At 47.0% G+C, this 26,628-nt stretch overlaps 1 protein-coding gene and 1 long non-coding RNA gene across 2 annotated transcripts in view; one reads left to right on the forward strand and one right to left on the reverse strand.

The window, feature by feature from the left end:
• Positions 1–861: 861 nt before the first annotated feature.
• Positions 862–26,628, reverse strand: part of CMTR1 (cap methyltransferase 1) — a 54,026-nt gene continuing 28,259 nt past the window's right edge. Inside the window, exons 11-24 of the mRNA XM_040249779.1 lie at positions 25,600–25,696; positions 25,153–25,285; positions 24,328–24,507; positions 10,778–10,834; positions 9,954–10,011; positions 9,436–9,504; positions 8,341–8,472; positions 7,331–7,453; positions 6,551–6,642; positions 5,751–5,819; positions 4,399–4,446; positions 3,479–3,591; positions 2,862–2,970; positions 862–2,233 (exon numbers count right to left, since the gene is read on the reverse strand). Coding sequence (XP_040105713.1) covers positions 2,101–2,233; positions 2,862–2,970; positions 3,479–3,591; positions 4,399–4,446; positions 5,751–5,819; positions 6,551–6,642; positions 7,331–7,453; positions 8,341–8,472; positions 9,436–9,504; positions 9,954–10,011; positions 10,778–10,834; positions 24,328–24,507; positions 25,153–25,285; positions 25,600–25,696 — 1,413 coding nt within the window. The 3' untranslated portion in view covers positions 862–2,100. The remainder of the gene's footprint in view (positions 2,234–2,861; positions 2,971–3,478; positions 3,592–4,398; positions 4,447–5,750; positions 5,820–6,550; positions 6,643–7,330; positions 7,454–8,340; positions 8,473–9,435; positions 9,505–9,953; positions 10,012–10,777; positions 10,835–24,327; positions 24,508–25,152; positions 25,286–25,599; positions 25,697–26,628) is intronic.
• On the forward strand, positions 6,638–8,813 carry LOC120870178. Its single transcript, XR_005722742.1, has 2 exons — positions 6,638–7,214; positions 8,687–8,813. It is a non-coding gene; the product is annotated as an uncharacterized LOC120870178 (long non-coding RNA).

The following is a 26,628-nucleotide window of genomic DNA, read 5'->3' on the forward strand; positions in this document are numbered from 1 at the left end:
CGCTCAAGGGCAACCTGGGGACTCGTGCTTGTGTGGTGGTCCCCCTGGAGGGCAGAGTTAACCCATTCTCTTCAAGAGGCAGCAGGCCTGGGGAGGCATCGCAGGGCCAGTGGGCAGCCGGGGCCACGCTCACGACCAGACAGGCTCACGGTGAGGGGCCAGGAAACCTGGCGGAGTTTGCAGGAGGGGCAAACCAGACCACCTGGCCCCTGCTCACAGCCTCTCCTCCAGCATAGGCGCGGGAGGCTGGAGCAAGGCCAAGTAGGGCAAGCAGAAGGATACAGGGCTTGGGAGTCGATATCACACCAAGTCAGAAAAGCTGGAAAAGGCATTGCCTGGGTACTCAGGCCATGGAACGTGAAGGAAGGACCCCAGCAGTGTGTAGGCAGAAGGCTCTAGGGGAGGACCTGCCGGGTGAGAGGACCTGCGGAAAAACGCGCCTAGAGGGCAGAGGGAGAGGCGCTCACGGCCTCCAGTGCAGACGCGGAGCTCCCTCCCCGTCTAGTGGCACTCATTGGTCTGATGCCTGTTATACACAGACTGATCCCGGGTTGTCACAGTGCCACTGGGAATAGCTGAGTGATTCACATGAGGGGGAGGGGCCTCCTGGGCTGTGGGGTCTCTCATTCTTCAACCCCTGCTTCTCACAGGAGCCACAGCATTTTCTGACTCTGCCTTGGGCCCCTCTTTGGCAGCAAGCAGCAGCCCTGGGAGCCCTGAGCTCGGACACGGCGCTAATTAAACCAGCCCTCTCTCCTCCCCTCTTCACTGAGGAGAGCTTCCTCCCCTTCACCTTCCAGCCCCAGACCACAAAGCACAGAGGACACACAGCAGCAGCCCCAGCACACAACCACACAGGCGTTAAAAATATGTCTGTCTTTAATGATCCAAGGTTCTGCAAGACACACTGATACCCAGAATTGGGTGGAAATACAGCATCTCAGCGGTGCTGCCGACAACTGGGGGGAGGGGCTGAATGCAGGCTGGGGACCCCTGAGGTGGAGTCAATTCCAGCCTCATGGGACGCCTCCGTGCCCTCTATCTCCATGGAAACCAGTTTAGTACTGGGATGGGGCCCTAGGGAGCCCCTGTGAGCATCTCTGAGAGGTATTTCCCATTAAAAACAACCACAGGTTCCCTCCCCCACCCAAAGCTACTGCCCAGCTTCCCCCTCCGCCTGCCAAGATAGAGGACGTGGAGTGACCACATAAGGACAAACAAAAGCAACTGTGCCTCCTGTTGGGGAAGAAAACAAAGGAGGGGGGAGGGTGGCAAGGTGTCTGGGGCAACCAGGAGTGCCATGATCGCCAGAGGACTGGGTACCACCCAATCCTGGAGGACCCTGTTACAGGGGGCCACCACTGATGGCCACAGAAAACGCAGCTCTTCAAGGCTGCTTCCTCCCCTTCTAGAGCTGCCCAAGGTTTACACTGAGAGGGCTGGGGCACAGAAAGGCTCTACAATCCCAGGAAGCAATCACACCCACTCCCAAACATGCCACCTGCACCCTATGTAGTATCAGACGGGGTCCACATGCTTCCCTTCCCGGCCTGCAGGATGGTCAGAGGTGTGGGCTGGGAAGAGCTCCAGGGAAGACCAGGGCAGGGAAGGGGAGGAGGCAGTCTTCTCCAACTTGGCATCAAAACAGAACAAGTTCAAGGAAACAAAACTTTGATTTATATAGCAGCTGCTCCAGCCAGCTCACAACAGTGGGCCTCCTCCCTCTCGGAGTTTGCCCAATAAAAAGTTGGGCAAGGCAGGGGCATGGGCGCCCTCGGGCAATGCACAGAACTCAGAGAAGTGAGTGTGCGCTACAAGTGAGAACGGCAGAGCCCTGCTGCCCCTGACACGTCCGCTGCTGGCCCCAGGTGCCCTGGGCCCTGACCTCGGCCTGCTGCAAGGAGCTGACGGGGCCCTGTCCTGGCAGGGGAGACAGTTCCCAGGCAGCGCTCCAGGGAGGCAAGTTCAGAGTGTCCCACAGAAGGAACATGTGTCCTCTACAGGCTCCAACTGAGCTCTTCAGAGGAGCTGGAGGGGCCACCGCCCTCAAGGCCGGGCTTTGGATGACGGCGCTGGGCAGGGTGGGCGTGCCCCAGGCCTTCAGGCGCTGTGCGTCTGGATGAAGGAGAGGACGTCCTCCTTGGACAGCTTGTCTGGGTCCTGGGGCTTCTGGGATTCGTGCACACGGATGCCATCCCCCCACTCCCAGAAGAGCCGGCCATAGTAGCAGATGCTAGGGGGAGAGGAGAGGTCAGAGGCCGCACCCAGGGGAACAGGACCAAGAGATCCCCGCCTACCCGGCACCTGTGACGGGAACGATTCCCTCTGGCAGCCAAAACATACCCAGTAACCCCGCTCCTCCTGCCTTCTGGAATCCGCTTTTCCAACAACACAGCTGCTGCTGCTGCTATCGGCATCCTACTGGATCCTCTCATTACTGATATTCCTGGCTTATCTGTCTCTGCTGCTCTAACTGAACAGTATTAGTGTGGTGACAATAATTACAGGCCCATTAGGGCTACTGCTGCTGTTGAAACCTATGACCAAGAGTCTGGCAAACAGACACTGGGTCTGAGAGCAAGGCTGTGGGCCTTGCCACGTTCCCACGCCCAGGCCAGGGTCGGCCCTTCACACCCAGGACACCTACCCAACCTTCACAGCCAGTCCTGACATCACCCACCTCTCCCTGAGCTCACCGCCCAGTCCCAGACACACCCTGCAGAAACCACCATCCCGCCCACGGGGGAGGCCCCTGCCTGGGCAGCAATAGGTCTCAGGGCGCAGGTGTACCCCAAGAGCTGGCATCCTGGTAGGAGTTCCCAGGGCTGCTGAGGGGGCAGGCCTGGAGGAGGCCTACTTACTGAAATGGAGCAATGGCATCTGCAGGGAGGTCAAAGGTAGAGTTCTTGGTTTTCTTGTTGTAGAAGAACTTCCTCTTGAAGCTTTTGCTGAATCCCATGGTCCATGGCTCTGATGGGAGGAAGGGAACAAAGGCTCAGAAAGGACACATGAGACCCTTGAGGGATGGGTCAGGCCTTGCTGGTTCCTCCATGCCCCCTCCCCCAGACAGCAGAGAACAGCCTGGGAGGACACAGCCCTCATCATCAGCCCAGAGGGGTTCCTGGAGGACGCCTAAGATGACTACTACTCAGCAGCCCCACCTCCCACCAGGGCTAGCAGAGGGAAGAAGATTCAAGAGGAGATACAAATGGCCAGGTCTGTCTGTCTGGATCTGCCACTGCCCATGAGGAAGGCCCTTCTGCCATAAGGACACCATATGTACCAGTTGGGCCCCACTCTCCAGACCCAGCCCAGCCCCCAGGACCACCAAAGACACAAAAGCTCAGGGAAGACAGTCCCCCTCAACATAAGCCTGGCTCTGCCCACCTCAGTAGGAAGCCCTGCACTCCGGCCCAGGCGAGGTGCGGGCCAGTTGCCCAGGCTGAGGGAGGGGGTCAGGGAGGGGCTCATCACCCACCATTCACCGTCCTGACGATGTAGAGGCCAGTGGGCACGAAGTGCCGGTCATCCCGCCCTGTGTAGCTGAGCTTTGGTGTGCCACTGGAGCCCTTGATGATCTTCATTTCTAACCTTGATTTTCCCAAGCAGGCGTGCAGACAGGAAGTGTGTGTGTGAGAGAGAGAGAGTCAGTCCTGACGCTGATCTCTGACTAATGTCAAAACCAGCCAACCACTTGACTCTCGGCTCAACATCAGAGAGACTGAGGCAGAGACTTGAGTTGCTCCAGGTCACACAGTGGGGTGCTGGGTTTAGAACTCAGCCTCTGAACTCCCAACTGAGCAGTGGAGGCAGGGGAATGGCACACGCCTCTGGTATGTTGCTGCTGTTTGCGAGGCATCAGGGTGACACCAGCTGGGGTGAGATCTGAAACCCCAAGTGCCATGGGGCCTTCAGCTCACCAGCCATGGTCTCAGCGTGGCCACTAAAGAGCTAATTGAGGAGCAGTGAGACCAGGTCTGGCTCCAGTGGCTCCAGCAGGCACACCCAGGAAGAGCCCCCCAGATCCGAGCACCCCGCACAACAGCTGAGAACATGAGGAAGCACTGAGACCCTCCAACCCCCAGACTCAACCCCTCTCAGCACCAGGGGCTTGGATTTACAGTGTTTTAGGCAGCTTGTGCTCTGCCTCTCGTGGGGACACTCGTAACTGTTACAGCATCAATGAACCCGTATTTCTGCCTGACTCGCACCCACCCTGCTCCCCTCTGGCTGCTGGGCAGCCATGCAGACAAAGGAGGGGGGTTAGAGGAGCCGCAGGGCCACTCAGCACTGCGCCCCCAACCCATCTCTACAGAAAAGCAGAGGAGGAGTCCTGAACGCTGCCACGCGCCCCACCCCAACTCCTCAAATCCTGAGCTCCCTGGCTGAGCCACTCACCTAACAAAAATCTTCTCCATCTCCTCCAGCCGGTACACCTCCTTCACCCTGTGGAGAGAGGTGCAGAGATGATGAGGGCTTCCTGGGACGCCTATCTAGGCAGCAGGGGGAGGCAGGAGGCTGTGCCTGCAGGCCCAGCACCACCAAGGCCACCAAGAACAAGGACCCCAGCCTGGCACTGCCTCCACAGACAAGCCCTAGGGTTCACAGCTGCCAAGCACCCTGGAGCCTGACCCAGGGCAACTGGGGAGCAGAGCCACGGCTGAGGAGGACAGGAGGGAGGGAGAGGAAGGTCTGGAGGCAATGTCCCTGTCAGTGTTACAGCCCCACGTCCCCAGCACCAGAGGCCAGGACACTAAGGGCCAGGCTCTCGTCCAGGTCTGTCTGCAAGGATTTTAGCAGACTAAAATCCTGCTACCCTTTGGGTAGCAGACTTCCAAATCGTCCTAACAGGCCTATTTCTATGACGGGTGAGACCCCTCAGGCAGCCCCCCAGCCCTGGGGGCCGCCGAGCACGCCTTTGGAGCCACTACTGGGTAAGATGCCCAGAGACTGAGCAACCAGACCACACACAACAGAGGCAGGGTCCCTGAAGCAGCGTCTCAGGGCCTGGTGGACAGGACCTTTTCAAGCACAGGAAGAAATCACTTTTTTAGACTTTCAGAAGACTTCTATAAAGTGCATTCTTACTACTGGATTTAATTCTAAGTACATCTGTATTAAAAAGAATAATGAAAATTATTTTTTCAGTCTCTAGACACACGAAGCCCCAAAGATAATTACATTAGACCTCAGCCCAGACTGGAAGTCTGCTCTCCATCTATCTGCTGACTGTTCTTATCCTCCTTGCCTCCCACAGGGTCTGGACCTTTCATATCACCTTACATGGCAACAAACCATGGCCTTCTTTCCACGCACCAAGGATCCCATTACTTCAAACCACCCTTCTCTTTATCACGTTCAAAAACTCCCATTCCCTCAGCACCCTTTTCTTACCTGAAACAAATGAAAAGGCCAGGATGGATATGCTAATGATGCCCAAGCACGGATGTGTGGCTCACAGGCGCGTTAGTGCCCTTGGAAGTGCGTGCATCTGAAATGAGGGCACCTGAACCCCGAGGATGGGTCTCCGCTGGAGGCTGGCCCGCTGTGGCAGGCAGGACGGGGAGATACTCTGGGGCAAGCAGGCACCTCTCTAGGACCCCCAAGCACATCACTCATCAGGGCGGTCTGACCTTTCACGCTGGCCTGGTCTCCCCTGAGCCCTCTCTCACCTCACAGGACGGGGGCAGGCACTAACCAGAAAGAAGCAATGGGGAAGGAGTATATGGGGGGAGAGGTGATACGCTCACCTGATGGGATTCATGTCAGGCCGACTGGGCTTAGAAACAGCTTTCACAAATTTCTCAGCAAGCTGAATCCTACAATCCAACGGAGTCTCTCAGAGGCAAGTAAGGGTACCTCTGCCAGGACCCCCACCCCCAGAACATCTTTATGGCACCGGTGGGAGGACACTCCTGAATCTGCAGCAAAGCTGCTCTAGGAGGCAGCACCCACGTCCCCCTGGAGGCCCCCTCCTGCCCTGTGGTCAGTCACCTCCAACAGAACTTCAAGGGTCATCTTTATTGTAAACATCTGCTCCTTCACCCCAAACCACTGATCCCACAATGCACCCACTCAGATGAGCCAACTTGGGAGTGATGTCAGCAGCATGGTGGTGTAAGGGTGTTCTGTAACTCCCTTTGAACAACTGATTAGCATCTGTCCGTGAACGAAAGTGGGAATTGTGGGACCCAGGTGAACTGCCTTCGGTGGGGCCACCAAGCACAGAACAGATTCTTCAGAGGAGAAGACCCTTCCTCTCCCCATAAGGTCACCCTCTTGCTCAGCCTTAAAGCAAACATCACTCCTGATCTAAACAGCAGCAAAGTGGAGTGTGCTGGTATCTATGAAATCAAGGGTTGTCCCTGGTGAGTGAAAGTGCCAACACCAAGTTCTCACCCTGCCCCTGGAACCAGCTAGTGGATAGAAGAGGGAAACTAAGGATGGTCTCAAGCAGAGAAGACCTGAGTGCAGAGCCAAGCCACAGAGGCCGCCGCCATGGCGCCGCCCTGGCCCACCTACCCCCCGCCCCCCAGGGCCCCGGCCAGACCGTTGGTTAAAGTGCTGCTCCCGCACGTCACTGCCGTTCAGCACGAGGACATCAAGGATGTGGATCGCACTTATCTTCCGCTGGGCCTTCCCCTAGAAGGACAAGGACATTGCCCACCCCGCCAGGCACTGGCCTGGGGCCCACTCCGCCCAAGGTGGCCTGCTGGCCTCCATTCTACCTAGAGCTGGGGGATGGGAGGTGCTCTGAACACACTTCTCTCACCTCCCTCCCAGTAGATGCTCAGCCCCAGACTGGCCCAGGCTTCTGAGCAGACGAGATCTGAGGTGCTGGACCAGCCCCCTTAAATCTCAGACCCAGTGAGACTGCCGCCATGGTGCTCTGGGAGGAGCTGGCTTCCCACTCTGGCCCTCTACTCCCATTGACTGTTCTGAAAGTTATGTGTGTGGTGGTAGTACCCAAAGCTCAAGGCAAATAACAAGTTGCTTCTTTGCCAAGGGATCCTTGGTCAGTAACAATCAATATCTAAAAACTACACAGCAGGTTGACTAGGGCCTTTGCTACCCACAGATAATCGAGATTTCCTGCACAGGAGGAGACTGAGCCTTCCTACCTGAACACACTGGTTTAAAGCAGCTACTGGAGGAGGAGGAATAATCACAAAGCCTTCGTTGGGCCCTGGGCCCTGTCAACAACCACATGCAGTGTAAGCCAGTTAACTCGGGATGTGTATGTGGTAGGAGGCAGTGAAGGGCCAAGCCCAGCTGTGCCTCAGGTCCCTAGATGGCAGAGCCACAACACGCGAGCAGAACCACCTCTGACCTCCCCTTTGAGCTCATGGACAATCTCCACAGAGAGCAGAGTATCCCGGGGTAGCTCTGTCTTCAGGTCCAGCTTGACCCAACGGTCTGACTGGCGGCCATCCCACGTGTAGATCTGAGACTTCTATGGGCAGAGAGAAAGGGTTCGGTCAGGCAGAATAGGGATTGAGCGGTGAGAGGCCAGTTCTCAAAAAGGCTTTCAGTTGGTGGCTCCAAGCTGACGGGGGTGGAAATGCTGAAGAGGTCTGGAGAAAGGAGCTGGTGACACTTCATACACGAGGAGGACAGTGTTGTCCTCCGCTGCCTTGGTGGAAGAGGCGCACTCTGACTCGGTCCCGCCACGGCGAACAGGCTCAGGCACCATTCAGGAGGCCTGAGTCCGTGATCAGAGGCCCTCAGGAAAGATCCAGCTTGGTCTATGTGTGAAGAGGGCTTAGTGAAAGATCCAGAGAGCAGAGCGGGGAGAGACAGTGAAGAGAGAAAAAGAGAAAATGTAAGAGGACACAGAGAAGGGAAGTGAGGAAGAAGAGAGAAACTATACAGGAAGACCAGTCAGAGCGGGGAGAGCGGTGAGGCAGAAACAGAACTGCCGAGGCGTTCCCTCACCTCACATTAGACTCCAAAGGCACCAGAGTAAGGATAGGCAGTGTCTGCAAGGCAGGGGTGGCAGGGGTGGGGGCGGTGCTGCAAAGAAACGGGCGCGAGCCGCCGAGCCTGCCGACCCTCCTGCTAGCCCGGGAGGTGCCACGTCACCAGGAGGAGGCAGTGCTCCCGTCAGCAATGCACCAAAGTGAACAAGCAAATCCATGAGTAAGTGAAAGAACGAATGGCACGTGGGTAACGGAGGAAAGGAAGGGAAGCTTCAAGAAAAACGTTCCCTGGGGTCAAAGCATCAGCTCCTCAGTGCCAAACAAACACGCGCCAAGTGTGGCAGGCGGCTGTCCAGATTCCCACAGACAGACAGCACGGTTCCACCACCCCAGCCGGGGAGGGAACCAGCTGCAGACTTACCCCCAGGCCGATGAGGAACTTCTGCTCGCTGCCAGACACCATGCAGCGGTAGTCGAGCACTGGGCGGATCTTCTCCAGGGTCTTGGCAGTAAGCAGCGTGGGCTTATAGCTGAAGATGTCAATCTCAGTGCCCTGCAGCCCCAGGTCAGAGAAAATACAGCTGGGTTGGGGAAAGGGACAGGTGCTCAGGACGGGTGCCTGGGGGTCGGGGGCAGAGGTTAGGGCAGGCTGGGGGGCGGGGGGCGGGTGGGGACAGGAAGCACTTGCTCTCTGAAACATGCCCCCTGTTCTACCTAACCAGGAACAAACTGGGATCTAATTCCATCTGCTTGGAGTGTTCCTTTAGGACCTATTAGAAGAGGCTGGAAAAGCAAAGAACACCGAGTCCCTGAGTACAGATCGATTTACCAGAGCTATAAGGAAATGTCACCAGAATATAAAAGCCTCCCCTTCAATAAAACTGAAAGCAAAGACTTGCAAGCAGTTGACTTGAAAGTAGTTAGGTGATCTCTCCACCTGGTTCAGAAAAGTTTACACATGCTGTTTTTGTGAGGCCATCTTGAACCCCATTCTCCAGTCCCTGACCTGCACAACAGCTCAAGATTTGGGCCAGATTTAAATGAAGCCCAGGGAAAAGCTGGAATTCAGGTGGCAGGAAAACACAGGGCAGAATTCCGGAGACCACTCACCAGAAACAGAGCCTAGGTCTGGGCTGCTCCATTGTGGAGCTCTTGGGCAGCCCCACCTGCCCCTCTGACCAGCTCCCGGCCTGAGATCACCTCACACTTCACGCCTCCCCTGCAGGCACACGGCACCCTAAATTTGCCAGGGAGTAAGAGCCAGTACCACACTTGGGGCAGCGGGAATGCTGATCACAACACATCTCAGGCCAAGAATCTTCAGGCAGCCTGGTGGGCTCTGCGGGAACTCAACACTCTCACCAAAAGTCCCCACCTGTAGGAGGTCTCAGCCCACCCCTGAAGCCCACACGGTACCTGCACAAGCCCCCTGGAGGCCAGGCACCTGGGGGTCTCAGTGATACCACCTCTTACCAGGCCTTTCTAACGCTCTGTTTTCACCAGACACCAAGCTTACCTGGATGAGCTCGAAGAACTTAGATTTTGGGTCTGTGGAAGAAGGAGCAACTCGAGCCTGGTCTGGGATCTGAAACAAGAAAGCAAAGAACTTCGGTTTCAAGTGCACTTTTGATCAGGGTTGTGTGTGAGCCTACACAAAGGCTCAGACTGGGCAAGAAGCAGTGGCACCCAAGGAAGCTGGAAAGGGGGGCTGGGGTGGCCAATTCAGTCACTGCTCTCTTTCAGGCCTCATGGTAACACTCCTTCAAAGCCATTTACCTTTCTCTGGGGCTCTCTGTGGTCAATACTGCTACCCAGGGCCACCAGCAGGAAACAGGCCTGTTCACCCACCACCCTTGTCCTTTGTGACCAGTCTGCAGGGCTAAACTAGGAGTGAAAGAGCCAAGGAAGTAACTCCCGACAGTGCTGAGACGCCCAACTCTTGAGTGCTGTGGGGGCCGGCCAGGCTGGGAGTCTGTCCCAGTCTTCTTGAAAGCTTCCCTGCCCTGGAGCAAAACTGGGTGGGGGGACACTCACCCCCCAGAGCCGGAGGCACTCTTTCCGGATCTCTGCCTGCCGAGGCTCGATCAGGGTCCTGGAAAAATGAAGCCAGTAAATGACTGAAACCTCTGTACAAGGAGTGTGCCTCCTGCACGCCCATCAGAACCCCAGGGAGAGGAAGTCGTGTGAATGAACATGGGCATGCCCACATGAGGCCAAGCCGCCCTTGCCCAAGGTGCTTGTAACATTCACATAGCTCTGTCTCCGGGAAATGAGCACACAGGGGCACGGGAAACGAGACGATCTCCTTGTTCAACCACAAAGGCAAGGGAGCAGCCACCCTCCTGACCACCCTGGATGCCAGGGCCCCCAAAACACCCTTCTTCCAAGTACCCATCAGAACACACTGGTTGCTTCCTTGACACAGGCCACAGTAAGTCCATCCCATGGACGTCACCATGCCCGAGAAAGCTGGACGAGCTTCTGCTCACCCCCTACCAGAGGTTTTCTTTGACCAGGCCTCCCTCTCCTTGCCTGAACATCTCTCCTTATGTCCCCTGAACATCAGATCTTCTACACATGCCCCTCTACATTCTCTGATGCACTGGTAACAATTTTTCCTGTATCCTTTGCCTGGGTTACTCTTATCTGTCCAAAGACAACGTAAAGCTTTGAGGCTGAGGTTCATGCCATATGCTTCTTTGGCATCCTTCACAGAATACGGTAAAGTATGAGATTTTAAAAGTAGGTATTTTCAAATGTTCGTAGAAATGAAGTGAAGAGCTCGGGTTGAGGGGTGGGGAACATAACATAAAGATCTTCCCTTGAAATAGGTGGATTCTGGAAAGGGCAACACTCACGTGTCTTGCACAAAGGCACGGATTTTGGCCAGAGCTTTGATCTGCAGACTACAGTGGCTGGAATTAAAAAAAAAAAAAAAGCATTTTATCTCAGAAGGATTACCAAAAAAGACAGCCTACGGTCATCAGGACAGAGAAGTTTAGCCAGAGCAGTGGCCATCTACGTTTGGGGAAGGGGTAAAGTCAAAAAAGAACCCCTTCGACCATACCCTTAAGGTACAGTTACATGGACCTGATGAAAACTTAGGGTGAAGCAGAACTGAGTCAAACCCTCCAGACAGATCCCAAGCCCAGCCAAAAGGAAGGTTCTGATCTCATTCTTAAAAATTTGAGCACTTCCCTGTGGTACAGTGGATAAGAATCCACCGGCCAATGCAGGGGCCATGGGTTCGATCCCTGGTCCAGGAATATCCCACATTCCGCAGAGCAGCTAAGACTTTGCACCACAACCACCGAACCCAAGCTCGAGAGCCTGCAAGTCGCAACTACTGAAACCCATGTGCCTAGAGGCCGTGCTCTGCAACGAGAAGCCCGAGCACCTCAACAAAGAGCAGCCTCCTCTCACCACAACTAGAGAAAGCATGCTAGCAGCAACAAAGACTCAGAGCAACCAAATAAAAAAAAAACTGAAACAAAAAAACTGAAAGCCATAGTGAAATGATTTTGGGGGCTGCATTGTGCAGCTTGTAGGATCTTAGTTCCTCAAGCAGGGATCCCCAAACCTGCAGCCTTTCAATTAGAGTCCTCACCACAGGACCACCAGGAATTCCCTGACCTGATTCTAAATGGAGCAGCAACACAGAGCAGACTCAGTTCAAGTACACTAAACTGACTCACCTGCGCTAAGAGCCACCCTTACTGCTTAGCCTCCATGACTCTTAAAGACAAATTTTTCGTTTAAAAAGTGAGACATGATAAAGCAAGAAAATGTGACCCACTGACGAGAGAGGGAAAACAGGCCGACAGAACAAGACCAAGAGATGATCCAAATGTTGAAATTATCAGACAAGACCTTTAAAATAACTGAAACATATGTTAAAGGATCTAGTGAAAAAGGTATAATATACTTAAAAAGATGGAAAACTACTGGCAGAGATATATAAAAACTTTTTCAAAAGCAAAAATTCTAGAAATGAAAAATATCTTAGAGATAAATGGTATTATTTATTTAGCTGATTTACAGAAGGATAGTTGATTTACAATGTTAGTTGCAGGCATAGAACACAGTAAATCAAATTTTTATATATTATACTCTATTTAAGGTTATTATGAAATACTGGCTATATATCCCTGTAGCTTATATATTTTACACATAGTAGTCTGTACCTCTTAATCCCCTATCTTGCCCCTCCCCTCCTCCCTCTCCCCACTGGTGGTAACCCAATAGTTTGTTCTCTAGATCTATCAATTTGTTTTATTATTTATTTTTTTGATTCCACATATAAATGATAACTTATCTGTCTGACTGATTTCACTAAGATCCACTGCTCGAGGTCCATCCATATTGTTGCAAATAGCAGAATTTCATTCTTTTTTAATGACTGTAATATGTCAGTGTGTGTGGACCCATCAGCAGTGTACTAGGGTTTCCTTTGCTCCACTTCCTCATCAACATTTGTTATCTGTAGACTTTTTGATGATGGCCATTCTGACAGGTGCAAGGTGATCACATTTAATTTGCATTTCTCTGATTATTAGTGATGTTGAGCATTTTTTCATATACCTGTTGGCCATCTATATGTCTTCCTTGGAAAAATGTCTATTTGAGTCTTCTGCCCATTTTTAATTGGGTTATTTTTTAATTGATATTGATTATATGAATTATTTATATATTTTGCATATTAACCCTTTATCAGTCTTACCATTTGCAAATATTTCCTCCCATTCAATAGGCTGTCTTTTCATTTTGTTGGTTTCCTTTGCTGTGCAAAAGTTTTTAACTTTAATTAGGTGTCATTTCTCTATTTTTGCTTTCTTTGCCTTAGGGCCTGATCCCTCCACTCTAAAATTTCTACTCTTTATGTCAGAGTATTCTGCCCTTGTTTTCTTCTAGATTTATGGTTTATGGTCCTATATGTAGGTCTTTAATCCATTCTGAGTTTATTTTGGTATATGGCATGAGAAAATGTTTTAATTTCATTCTTTTACATGTAGCTCACCAGTTTTTCCAGCATCACTTTCATAGAGACACAAAGACACAAAGACTGTTTTCTTACCTCCTGTGTCACAGATTAATTGACAAAATATAAAGGGAAAATCTTGAAAGCAGTCAGAGGAAAAAGGACACATGACACACTGACAAAGTTTATCCCCACGGCTAGTTTATCACTATGACTAGTTTATCCCCATGGCTAGTTTATCACTATAACTAGTTTGCGAGTTTTTAATCATGAGTAGATGTTTAATTTTGTTGAATATTCTTTCTGTATCTATCAAAATTATTATATTATTTTTCCTCTTTATTCCTTTAATACAGTGAAGTACAAAAAATGGTTTTTAAAAGGTACACAAATCTTGCATTTTTAGATAAACTCCAGTTGATCATGAGCATTACTCTTATACATTGCTAAATGTGATTTACTAATTTTTAAACAGTTTTCTTTACATTTTTGGCTGTGCGGGTCTTTGCTGCTGTGCAGGCTTCTGTCTAGCTCTGGAGAGCAGGGGCTGCCCTCCAGTTGCGGCTCCCAGGCTCTAGAGCACAGGCTCTATACTTGGGGTGCACCTCCTTGGTTGCTCCATGGGCTGTGGGCTCTTCCTGGATCAGGGATCAAACCCATTTCTCCTCCACTGGCAGGTGGATTCTTTACCACTGAGCCACCAAGGGAAGATTTTTCTGTATAGGCTCATGAGAGGTATTAATCTATAAATGTGTAGTCTTTTGAATTTTGGTGAGATGGTTGGATGGCATCCAAACTCCATGGACACAGTTTGAGCAAACTCTGGGAGATAGTGAAGGACAAGAAAGCCTGGCATGCTGCAGTCCATGGGGTCGCAGAATCAGACATGACTGAGCGACTGAACAACAGCAAATATATATATTTAAATGCTATAAATTTCCCTTTATTAATGCTTTTTTAATTCCTTTAGGTGTATATACATATAAAGGAATATATATATTTATCTATTCATCTGTCAATGGACATTAAAAGACATTCAGATTGGAAAGGAAAGCAAAAAATTATTTACTTGCAGAAGATATGGTTATATACATAAAAAATCTTAAGGAATCTACCCAGCTACTAGAACTACTAAGTAAATGAAGCATTCACACAAAATATGTAATCAATATACAAAACTCAATTGCATTTCCATATACTAGTAATGAACAATTAGAAAATAAAAAGTTTAAAACACTATTTACATACCCATAAAATTCTTACAAATAAATTTAACAAAAGATGTGTAACATCTCCATACTGAAAACTGTAAAACTGCTGAAAGACTAAAGAACCTAAATAAAACTTCTAGGTGAAACTTCTGACTGATATTCTAGTCAGAATATTTTCATTACTTTAGTACAGTGAAAGTTTTTTAGACAACAAGAATCACCAACAAAAATAAAAAATTGATAAATTGAATTTCAGCATCAAAATTTAAAACTTCTTGGCAATCAAACTGAAAAGGAATAAGTAAAATTATCTCAGTTTGCAGATGACATCTGTTATGCAAAAAACTCTGAAGATTCCACAAAAAATTGTTATAATAATCAGTCACATTTCTACACACTAACAACAATCTGAAAAAGAAGTTAACTACTCCATCTACAATAGCATCAAAAAGAATAAAATACTGAGGAATAAATTAAATCAAGAAGTAAAAGACTTGTACACTGAAAGCTGTGTAACACTGCTGAAGAAAATGAAAAGAGAGATAAATAAATGGAAGGGCATGCTGTGCTCATGGACTGGAACACTTAATACTGTTAACAGGACGACACTACCCAAAGCGATCTGCAGATTCGATGCAATCTCTGCCAAAATCCCAGGGGCAGTGTTTGCAGAAATAGAAAAACTCATCCTAAAAATCATATGGAAACTCAGGGGACCCCAAATAGCCAAAATAATACTGCAAATGAAGAACAAACCTGGGGGCCTCATATATCCTCAGTTCAAAAAAACTTACTACAACACTACAGTAAAAAGTATGGTACTGGCATCAAGACCAATGGAACAGAATAGAGAGCTCAGAAATAAACCCTCACATGTATGATCAAATGATTTTCAAAAAGAGTGCCAAGATCATTCCATGGGGAATGCATATAGATAGTCTTCAACAACTAATGTTGGGAAAACTCAATATCCACATGCAAAAGAATACAGTTAGACACTTACTTCACATTACCTACAAAAATCAATTCAAAATGGATCAAAGACCTAAACATAAGAAATAAAACTATAAAACTTTTCTTTCTCTCAAAAGAAAACATGGAGAAAAGCTTCACAACACTGGATTTAGCGATGGATTTCTTGAATGACACCAGAAGCACAGGCAATAAAAGAAAAAATAGATAAACTGGACTATATCAAAATATAAAACTTCTGTGCAAATGGCATAATCAATACAGTAAAAAACAAAAACAAAACCCCACAGAATACAAGAAAATATTTTTGAATCATACATCTGATTAAGAGATTAATACCCAGAATGTATTAAGAATTTCTATAACTAAACAACAAAAATCAAGCAAATCAATTTAACAGTGGGCAAAGGGAGGTCTGTCAAGATGGCACAGTAAAACCCTGAGCTCACCTCTGCACATGGGACACCAAAATTACAGCACAGGAACCTGGAATGTTAGGTCCACGAATCAAGGCAAATTGGAAGTGGTCAAACAAGAGATGGCAAGAGTGAATGTCAACATTTTAGGAATCAGCAAACTAAAATAGACTGGAATGGGTGAATTTATCTCAGATGACCATTATATCTGCTACTGTGGGCAGGAATCCCTTAGAAGAAATGGAGTAGCCATCATGGTCTACAAAAGAGTCTGAAATGCAGTACTTGGATGCAATCTCAAAAGTGACAGAATGATCTCTGTTCATTTCCAAGGCAAACCATTCAATAACACGGTGATCCAAGCCTATGCCCCAACCAGTAATGCTGAAGAAACTGAAATTGAATGGTTCTATGAAGACCTACAAGACCTTCTAGAACTAACACCCAAAAAAGATGTCCTTTTCATTATAGGGGACTGGAATGCAAAAGTAGGAAGTCAAGAAACACCTGGAGTAACAGGCAAATTTGGCCTTGGAAGTACAGAATGAAGCAGGGCAAAGACTAATAGAGTTTTGCCAAGAGAACGCACTGGTCATAGCAAACACCCTCTTCCAACAACACAAGAGAAGACTACACATGGACATCACCAGATGGTCAACACCGAAATCAGATGGATTATATTCTTTGCATCCAAAGAGGGAGAAGCTCTATACAGTCAGCAAAAACAAGACCAGGAGCTGACTGTGGCTCAGATCATGAACTCCTTATTGCCAAATTCATACTTAAATTGAAGAAAGTAGGGAAAGCCACTAGACTATTCAGGTATGACTTAAATCAAATCCCTTATGATTATACAGTGGAAGTGAGAAATAGATTTAAGGGCCTAGATCTGATAGACAGAGTGCCTGATGAACTAAGGACGGAGGTTCGTGACATTGTACAGGAGACAGGATCAAGACCATCCCCATGGAAAAGAAATGCAAAAAACAAAATGGCTGTCTGAGGAGGCCTTACAAATAGCTGTGAAAAGAAGAGAGGCGAAAAGCAAAAGAGAAAAGGAAAGATACCCATTTGAATGCAGAGTTCCAAACAATAGCAAGGAGAGATAAGAAAGACTTCCTCAGTGATCAATGCAAATAAATAGAGAAAAACAATAGAATGGGAAAGACTAGAGATCTCTTCAAGAAAATCAGAGATACCAAGGGAACATTTCATGCAAAGATGGGCTCAATAAAGGACAGAAATGGTATGGACCTAACAGAAGCAGAAGATATTAAGAACAGGTGGCAAGAATACACAGAAGAACTGTACAAAAAAGATCTTCATGACCCAGATAATCACGATGGTGTGATGGCTCACCTAGAGCCAGACATACTGGAATGTGAAGTCAAGTGGGCCTTAGGAAGCATCACTATGAACAAAGCTAGTGGAGGTGATAGAATTCCAGTTGAGCTGTTTCAAATCCTAAAAGATGATGCTGTGAAAGTGGTGCACTCAATATGCCAGCAAATTTGGAAAACTCAGCAGTGGCCACAGGACTGGAAAAGGTCAGTTTTCATTCCAATCTCAAAGAAAGGCAATGCCAAAGAATGCTCAAACTACTGCACAATTGCAGTCATCTCACACACTAGTAAAGTAATGGTCAAAATTCTCCAAGCCAGCCTTCAGCAATACGTGAACCATGAACTTCCAGATGTTTAAGCTGGTTTTAGAAAAGGCAGAGGAACCAGAGATCAAATTGCCAACATCCTCTGGATCATCAAAAAAGCAAGAGAGTTCCAGGAAAACATCTATTTCTGCTTTATTGACTATGCCAAAGCCTTTGACTGTGTGGATCACAATAAACTGGAAAATTCTGAACAAAATGGGAATACCAGACCACCTGACCTACCTCTTGAGAAATCTGTATGCAGGTCAGGAAGCAACAGTTAGAACTGGACATGGAACAGACTGGTTCCAAATCGGGAAAGGAGTACGTCAAGGCTGTATATTGTCACCCTGCTTATTTACCTTCTATGCAGAGTACATCATGAGAAATGCTGTGCTGGATGAAGCACAAGCTGGAATCAAGATTGCCGGGAGAAATATCAATAACCTCTGATATGCAGATGACACCACCCTTATGGCAGAAAGTGAAGAAGAACTAAAGAGCCTCTTGATGAAAGTGAAAGAAGAGAGTGAAAAAGTTGGCTTAAAGATCATGGCATCCAGTCCCATCACTTCATGGAAAATAGATGGGAAACAGTGGAAACAGTGTCAGACTTTTTTGGGGGGCTCCAAAATCACTGCAGATGTTGAATGGAGCCATGAAATTAAAGGACGCTTACTCCTTGGAAGGAAAGTTATGACCAACCTAGATAGCATATTAAAAAGCAGAGACATTACTTTGCCAACAATGGTCCGTGTCATCAAAGCTATGGTTTTTCCTGTGGTCATGTATGGATGTCAGAGTTGGACTATAAAGAAAGCTGAGCACTGAAGAACTGATGCTTTCGAACTATGGTGTTGGAGAAGACTCTTGAGAGTCCCTTGGACTGCAAGGAGATCCAATCAGTCCATACTAAAGGAGATCAGTCCTGAGTATTCATTGGAAGGACTGATGCTGAAGCTAAAAGTCCAATACACTGGCCACCTGATGTGGAGAGCTGACTCATTTGAAAAGACCCTGATGCTAGGAAAGATTGAAGGTGGGAGGAAAAGGGGACGACAGAGGATGAGATGGTTGGATGGCATCACCCACTCAATGGGCATGAGTTTGAGTAAACTCCATGAGTTGGTGATGGACAGGGAGCCCTGGGTGTGCTGCAGTCCATGGGGTCGCAAAGAGTCGGACACGACTAAGCGACTGAACTAAACTGATCAGACCATCTATGAGTACCATGTGAAAACCAGCAGAAAAGATTTTTCAGATATAAAGAAGAAATCACAATGAGATGGGTAGGAGGGGCAGAGATGAGGTATAGAGAACACCCAAAACCCTGTGTGGGTAACTCACAAATGGAAAGAGAACCACGACTGCAGGGGTTCTCCCCAAGGACTGAGGCATCCAAGCCCTGGATGGGACTCCCCAACCAGGGACTTTGCTCAAGAGAGCTGGAGGGCTGCAGGAAACAGACTCTTAAGGGCACTTGCTAACCCTCACATACCCCAAGTCCCAGTACTCAGATGGTAATTTGAGAGGAGTCTGGGTGAGGCCCCCCTGCCGATCTTGAAATTAGAGGGCCTCCCTGAGAGACAGGAGGCCACTGGGACACCTCCTGGGGACATATGGTTGGGGAACTAAGATGCCATGAGGTGTGGCCAAAAAAAAAAAAGCAAAATTAATAAATTGAAATCTGTTGCATTTTTATACACTAACAACAAACTATCAGAAAAAGAAATTAAGAAAACCATACCATTTACAATTGCATCAAAAAGATAAAATACCTACAAATAAATCTAACTTAAGAGGTAAACCAAGAGGTAAAAGACCTGTACTCATAAAACTATAAGACACTGATTCATTCAAGAGACTGAAGATAACAAAAACAAATGGAAAGATATAGTGTAGATACCGGAAGAAAATGACCACACCACCTAAGGCAATCTACAGTCAATGCAAACCCTATCAAAATACCAATGGCATTTTTTACAGAACTAGAACAAATAATTCTAAAATCTGTGTGGAACCATAAAAGACCTCAAATAGCCAAAATAATCTTCAGAAGAAGAACCAAGCTGGAAGTGTCATGCTCCCTAATTTCAAACTAGGAAATATGGGCAATGAAGCTATGACCAAGGAGGCAAGAATAGAGACTGGGGAAAAGACAGCTTCTTCAATAAATGGTGTTGGGAAAACTGGAGAGCTACATGTGCAAGAATCAAACTGGCCTGCTTTCTCACTCATTATACAAAAATAAACCCAAAATGGATTTAAGACTTAAATATAAGTAATACTGGAAACCATAAAACTTCTAGAAGAAAAGCCAGGTAGTATGCTCTTTGATACCAGTCTCAGCAATTTTGGGAGGACATATTTCCTTAGAGAAGGGAAACAAAAAACTAAACAGATAGTACTATATCAAAAGCTAAAAAGCAAAAAAAAAAAAAAAAAAAAAAAAAAAAAAAGCTAAAAAGCTTTTGCACAGCAAAGGAGACTACCAACAAAACAAAAAGGCAGCCGACTGAACGGGAGGGAGATAGTTGCAAACAATGTATCTGATAAGGAGTTACAATACAAAACATAAAAAGAATTCACACAACTCAGCATAAAAAAACACCCAGATAAATGAAGATGTGGTGTGTGCACACACACACAATGGAATATCAGTCATAAAAAAGAATGCAATAGGGCTTCCCAGTGGCTCAGTAGTAAAGAATCTGCCTACCAATGCAGGAGCAATGGATTCAATCCCCTGCTCCAGGAAGAACCCAAATTCTGCGGAGCAACAAAGCCCACGCGCCCAGCTCCTAAGCCCGTGCTCTGGAGCCTGTGCAACTATGGAAGCCTGCACGCCCCAGAGCCCTGTGCTCTGCAACAAGAGCAGCCACCGCAATAAGAAGCCCACACATCCAGTGAAGAGTAGCCCCCCTCGCCGCAACAAGAAGAGCCCACACAACAACAAAGATCGAGCACAGCCAAAAATAAATACATTTTTTTAATTATTAAAAAAAACCACGTGGAAGGGAGAGGCTTCCCACACCAAGTGATTCTCTGTAAACAACTTTAAAGAAGAATGAAATAATGCTATTTGCAACAACACGAATGGACGTAGAGATTATCATACTAAGTGAAGGAAGTCAGAGAAAGGCAAATATCCCACAATATTACTTTGATGTGGAAACTAAAAAAAAGATGCACAGGTACTTATTTACAAAATAGACCAATAGAAACTGACTCACAGTCACTGAAAACAAACATGGTTACCCAAGGGGGAAGAGGCAGAGAGTGATAAACTAGGAGTTTGGGATTACCAAATACAAACTACTACATATAAAACAGATAAGGAATAAGGTCCTACTGTATAGCACAAACAATGGAAAAGAATCTGAAAAATTATATATATACATACATAAAGCAATCACTTTGCTGTACACTAGAAACTAACACAACATTGTAAATCAACTATATTTCAACTTAAAAAACACTTGATTAAACTATAATTTTAAAAAACTGATTAAAGAATAGGCAGAGGATTTAAATATTTTTCTGCGGAAGACATACAGATGGTCAATAAACACATGAAAAAATGTTCAACATCACTAATCTGATCAGGGAAATGCAAATCAAAACCACAATATCACCTCCCCCTGTCAGAATCAGTTCAGTTGCTCAGTCGTGTCCGACTCTTTGCGACCCCATGAATCGCAGCACGCCAGGCCTCCCTGTCCATCACCAACTCCCGGAGTTCACTCAGACTCATGTCTATCAAGTGGGTAATGCCATCCAGCCATCTCGAAAAGACAACAAATAACTGTTGGCAAGGATATGGAGAAAAAGGAACTCTCATGCAGTGTTGGTAGGGATGCAAACTGGTACAGCTACCATGGAAAACAGTATGAAGGGTCCTCAAAAAATTAAAAACAGAACTACCCTGTGCTATGTTGTAATTAGTCGCTTCAGTCATGTCTGACTTTGCAATCCTATGGACTATAGCCCACCAGGCTCCTCTGTCCATGGGGATTCTCCAGGCAAGAATCCTGGAGTGGGTTGCCATGCCCTCCTCCAGGGGATCTTCCCCACCCAGGGATTGAATCCAGGTCTCCCGCCTTGCAGGTGGATTCTTTACAGTTTGAGCCACAAGGGAAGCCAAAGAATACTGGAGTGGGTGACCAGCCTATCCCTTCTCCAGGGGATCTTCCCAATTCAGGAGTCAAACGGGGTCTCCCGCATTGCAGGCGGATTCTTTACCAGCTGAGCAGTATACCAGGGAAGCCAGAATTACCATATGATATAGCATTTCTGGCTATTTTTCTGACAAAAATAAGATATATGCATCCCAGTGTTCACTTCAGTATTATTTACAATAGCCAATATATGGAAGCAATCTAAGTGTCCATCAACAGATAATTAAAGAAGATATGGTATATATACACAAAAGAATATTACTGAGCTATAAAAAAGAAATGAAATCTTGCCATTTACAACAACGTGAATGGACCTAGACAGTATTATGCTAAGTAAAGTAAGTCAGAGAAAAATACTATACAACTTCACTTATATGTGGAATCTAAAAACAAAACAAATGAACAAACATTAACAAAAGAAACAGATTATTGGATACAGAGAACTAACTGGTGGTTGCCAGAAGGGAGGGGAATGGGGAGTATGAGTGAAATGAGAGATTAAGAGGTACAGACCTCAAGTTATAAAATAAGTAAGTCACCAGGATGTAATGTACAGTACAGGGAATATAGTTAATAATATCTTAATAACTTTTTATGGTGACAGATGGTAATCAGACTTTGGTGAACATTTTCTAAATGTATAAAAATATCAAATCGGACTTTCTGGTAGTCCGGTGGTTAAGAATCCAACTGCCAATGCAGGGCACAAGGGTTCAATCCCTGGCCTGGGAAGATTCCACATGCCTTGGGGCAGCTAAGCCTGTGGGCCACAGCTGCTGCCTGAGAGTCCTAGAGCCTGTGCTCCACAACTAGAGAAGCCACCACAACTAGAGGCCTAGCACCCCAATTAGCCCCTGCTTGCTGCAATTACAGGAGAGCCCATGTGTAGCAATGAAGACCCAGCACAGCCAAAAATAAATAAATAATTAAAAAAAAATAAAATCATCATGCTGTATACCAAAAACTAATATGATACTGTAAGTCAATTATACTTCAATGAAAAATAAAATTAAAAAAAAAAATGGGCAAAGGACTTGAATATATTTCTTCAGAGAAGATATACAAATAGCCAATTTGCATATGAAAACATATTCAACATATTAGTCATTAGGGAAATGCAAACCAAAACTACAATGAGAGCCAGTTCAGACCTACTAGAATGGCTATTATGGAAAAAAAAAAAATCAAAAAATAACAAGTGTTGGTGAAGATGTGGAGAAATTGGAACCCTGATGCATTGCTGGTCGGAATGTAAAGTAGTGCAGCAATCCCACTTCCAGATGTATACCTGGATGAAGTGAAACGAGGGACACAGTTACTTTTCACACCAACATTCACAGCAGCGTTATTCTCAATAGCTAAAACGTGAGGAAAATCCAAATGTCCATCAACAGCTGAATGGATAAACAAAATGTAGTATGCACATATAATGGATTATTACTTAGCCCTAAAAAAGGAATGAAATTCTGACACATACTACAACATGATGAATCTTAAAAGCACTATGCTAAGTCAAACAGCCAGAGGCAAAAGAACAAATACTGTATGAATGCACTTATATGAGGTACATGCAATAAGCAAATTCAGAGAGAAAATAACAGAGGTTACCAATGGCTGGGATAAGGGGAATAGGAGTTGTTATCTCACAGGTATAGAGTTTCTGCTTTGGATGATTGAAAAGCTCTGGAAATGCATTGTGGTATGCTTGCAGAACAGTGTGAATATATTTAATGCCACTAAATTTCACATTTTAAGAAAGGTTAAAATGATAAACTTCGTTATGTGTATTTTACAATTTAAAAACGGACTCAAAAATTTTTTAACTTCTGCTTATCAAAAGACATCATTAAGACAATGAATAGGCAAATCACAGACTGGGGAAAAATATTCCCAATATACCAGACACAAATCAATTTACCAGGCTGCTTAAACACTCTGCAACTGGGAGCTTTGAGAAGACCAGTTCTGCCATGCATCCACACACACCCATATGAAACTGCAGCACGGCTCAACAAAAAGAAGTCCAGAAATGTGACATAGCTTCGGCTTTGCTGATTTCCAGTCCCAGGCCTGCTTCCTCATCTACAACACACTGAAACTTAGTACGGGCTCCTCCTTGGTGCCAATTCTTACATCAAGATGAGAGAGCTTATGTAGCAGTACCACAGAATGGAAAATTAAAATACTGAGAGAAGATGGATAAAGACTTCCTCTCCTCCTATGTTCCCCTAGGGCCACCCATACATTCAACCTTCTCTGGGAGACTTGGGACTCCACTTACAAATGACCTTTCCAGTACGTGTTTGGCCCCCTAAGCAAGCACTTCTACTGATTCATTGCTACTATACAACTCTCCAAGCTTCCTCAGAAAACTGTTCAATGAGGTTCTGCCCACTTAGAAAACTGAGCCAACTCTCACAACTTTAAATTATCACTACTAACAAGGAGGGGGAAAACAATTAATGAAGGTTAAAACAAAAACAAAACCAGCATTCAGATGGCCTATTTGAGTAACTCATGGTCTGGCAAAAGTTTTGATACCAGAAACTTCCAAAAGCATGTTATATACTTGCTTTCCAGCCATCTCTTGCTTCCAACTAAGGGACTTCATGGGATAGCAAACTATGATGGCCTTCTACAAATGGAAGCAATTAAAGGGAGATTATTCCTTCCTCCAAGGACGCAAAACAAGTCTGCCCTCTAGCTTCACTATCATACTCAGGCTGCCACGGGCAGGGCTATGCCAGCCAGGCTCCCACCAGCCACCCTGTGACAAGGCACGGGAGCAGGATGAAAGTCCTCAAGGTACTCAAAAGTCCTAGGGAGCCCTGGAGCGAGCAGACCAATCTCAGCTACCAGTTTTTCAAAACGGACAAAGTGATACCAAGAGCCAGTCATTCAGTCCTTCATTCTCTTCATTCCTAGGGCTTTCCTGATACCCTAGGGATGCAAGCAAACAACAACAACAAAAAGAAACAAAGGAAAAAACACATTGGTCTGCTTACCCCTCATTGGACCGTATCATGTAGTCAGTAAATTCATGGTCTCCCTTGATCACCTCCAAGGGGACCACAAGGTTGACGTCAGAATCAGTGTTCCGCAGCTGGTTGAGTTTAATGTTGACTGAGAAGAGGTAATCCCGCACTTCATCTATGCCCACCTTCAGGCCCTTGCACACCACATACCTGAGAGGAGAGACCCTGTCACTCCACTGAGCAAGGGCTTCCCCGGCGTAATTCCTCCTCCCCGAACCACCTGCTGAGTCACAAAACCCCTGTCTACGCACCAAGAACAGAGTGTTGCAAAGTTCACCTCAAACCCTTCTCATGCTGGGCTGTGTTTCTACTCTCTATGGCAGTGGTTTCCAATTACCGTGTGCCAGGCTGGCTGAATCACCATCAGCTGGGGAAGTCTGCTAAGTTAAGGGCAATCAGACTCTCCAGGGATGGGGCCCAGAAATCTGTGTTTTGAACAAGCCACCTAGCAATTCGGATTGGCTGCATCTTCTCTCACAAGATGCATGGGCACTGTGTCCCATCTGGGATGCAAACAGTGACTGGTTAGTGGCCCAACTGTCCTTCAGGTAACCCTTCCTTGGTCTCCTTCACCCTCCTGGGCCAACCCAAGGATCGCCCACGAAAGTGTGATGAACAAGGTTGGTGGAGGAGGCAGAGGCTGAACAAGAAAATCCAAATCCTCTTGGCTCCAATCACTTTTTTAAAATCAGGGTTTTTTAATGTAGCTTGAGTGCTCATGCCAGAGATGCACCAGGTTTTCTTGTTCTGACATTTAGCCAACTAGTCCGATTCAAAGGGAGAGGAAAGCCTCACCTCTCTGAGTTGGCAGGACGGCTGGTAATCGGCTTAAAGAGACAGACTCGTTCAAAGCAGCAGTACAGCAGGTAGATGAGCCCCACGCTGAATGGTGTGAAGAGGTCGAAGGTTTTACAGATGAAGTGGCCTCCTAGGTTAAGAGAAAACACCAACGATAGTCAGCAGCTTCCACTCCAGGAAATGAGTTGGGTCATCTCAGGGACTATGGCAAAGTCAGGGCCCAGATACCTTGGCCCATTAGAAGTCATAGGCCACAGAAGGGAAAGAGTTGTAGAGGGGACTTTGGGGATTCCATAGCACCTTCCCTCCTGAATTCCTCATTTGGCCATGTGTCATCTCATACAAGCAGACCATTAGTTAACTTTCAAGCCAACCCCAATACATGTTCTTGTACAACAGGGCCTCTGGGGGGTCCTGGGTGGGGAGACAGCAGAGAAGCGTCACCTGTCCGGACAACAGACAGCGCCATGAGGAACTGACAGAGCAGCAGCTGTTTGCTGAGGATCTCCTGCAGGTTCTCCTGTCCCTCCACTGAGAAACCCTGAAACGAGAGCACAAGGAGCAGAGCAGAAAAGAGAAGTGATGAGGACTCAAGAGAGTGCTCCTACCTCATCGTCCCTGAGATTTCTTCAGGTGTTTCCATTGATCTCCACCAACTGACCGACACAGATACAGTCTGGTGTTTAGATTCTCTGGCGTGGTCATATGGCTCCCTGTGGTAAAGACAGCACCTGGGACCAGGCCTACGTACTGAGCTAGTGCTGTTTTCCTGCTCTATCGCTCCTGGGGATCTGCTCTTCCAAGGAGATAGTCCAGAAAATTTAAAGACTCATGCTGGAATCCAAGGGAAGGATACGGCAGAACAGAGGCAAAATACGCTGGTTTCAAGCCAACCACAAGACAGGAAACTGAATGCCCTGGTGAGTCCAGTGAGACCCAGGGAGCACGTGTGGCTAAATCTGTGGGCTCCCTCAGTCCTGGGCTGCACTGAACAGGCCCCAGTCTGGTGACAGGAGAAAGTCTGCCTAACTCTGATAATCACAAGAATCTTTCTTTCTCTGCTGACCACAGATTTACTCACAAACCCCCCCGTCCTGTCCCAGGACCATGGAGCCTCTCCCTCCAGCTGGCAGAGCCTCTGGGCAGGCTGTTTGTATGAAGAATGTATGTTGCTGTTCTTGGAGTGGTCTCCCTCCCTGTGAGATCCCAGCAAGGAGCAGAGAGCCAAGCTCACAGGGGAGTGAGGGACGCCAGGGGTTGTGACAGGAAAAGAGGCGAGTTATTGTTTAATGGGCATAGAATTTCAATTTTGCAAAATGGAAAAAGTTTTGGAGATCTGTTTCATGAAAGCATGATTATAATTAACATAAATGAACTGTAAACTTAAAAATGGCTACAACAGTAAATTTTATGTTATGTGATTTTTATCACAATAATGAAGAGAAGCAAAGAGGCTGGCCTCCATTTAACTGG

This window comes from Oryx dammah, unplaced genomic scaffold (assembly GCF_014754425.2).
Source record: "Oryx dammah isolate SB20612 unplaced genomic scaffold, SCBI_Odam_1.1 HiC_scaffold_11, whole genome shotgun sequence".
In the NCBI taxonomy this organism is placed as follows: Eukaryota; Metazoa; Chordata; class Mammalia; order Artiodactyla; family Bovidae; genus Oryx; species Oryx dammah.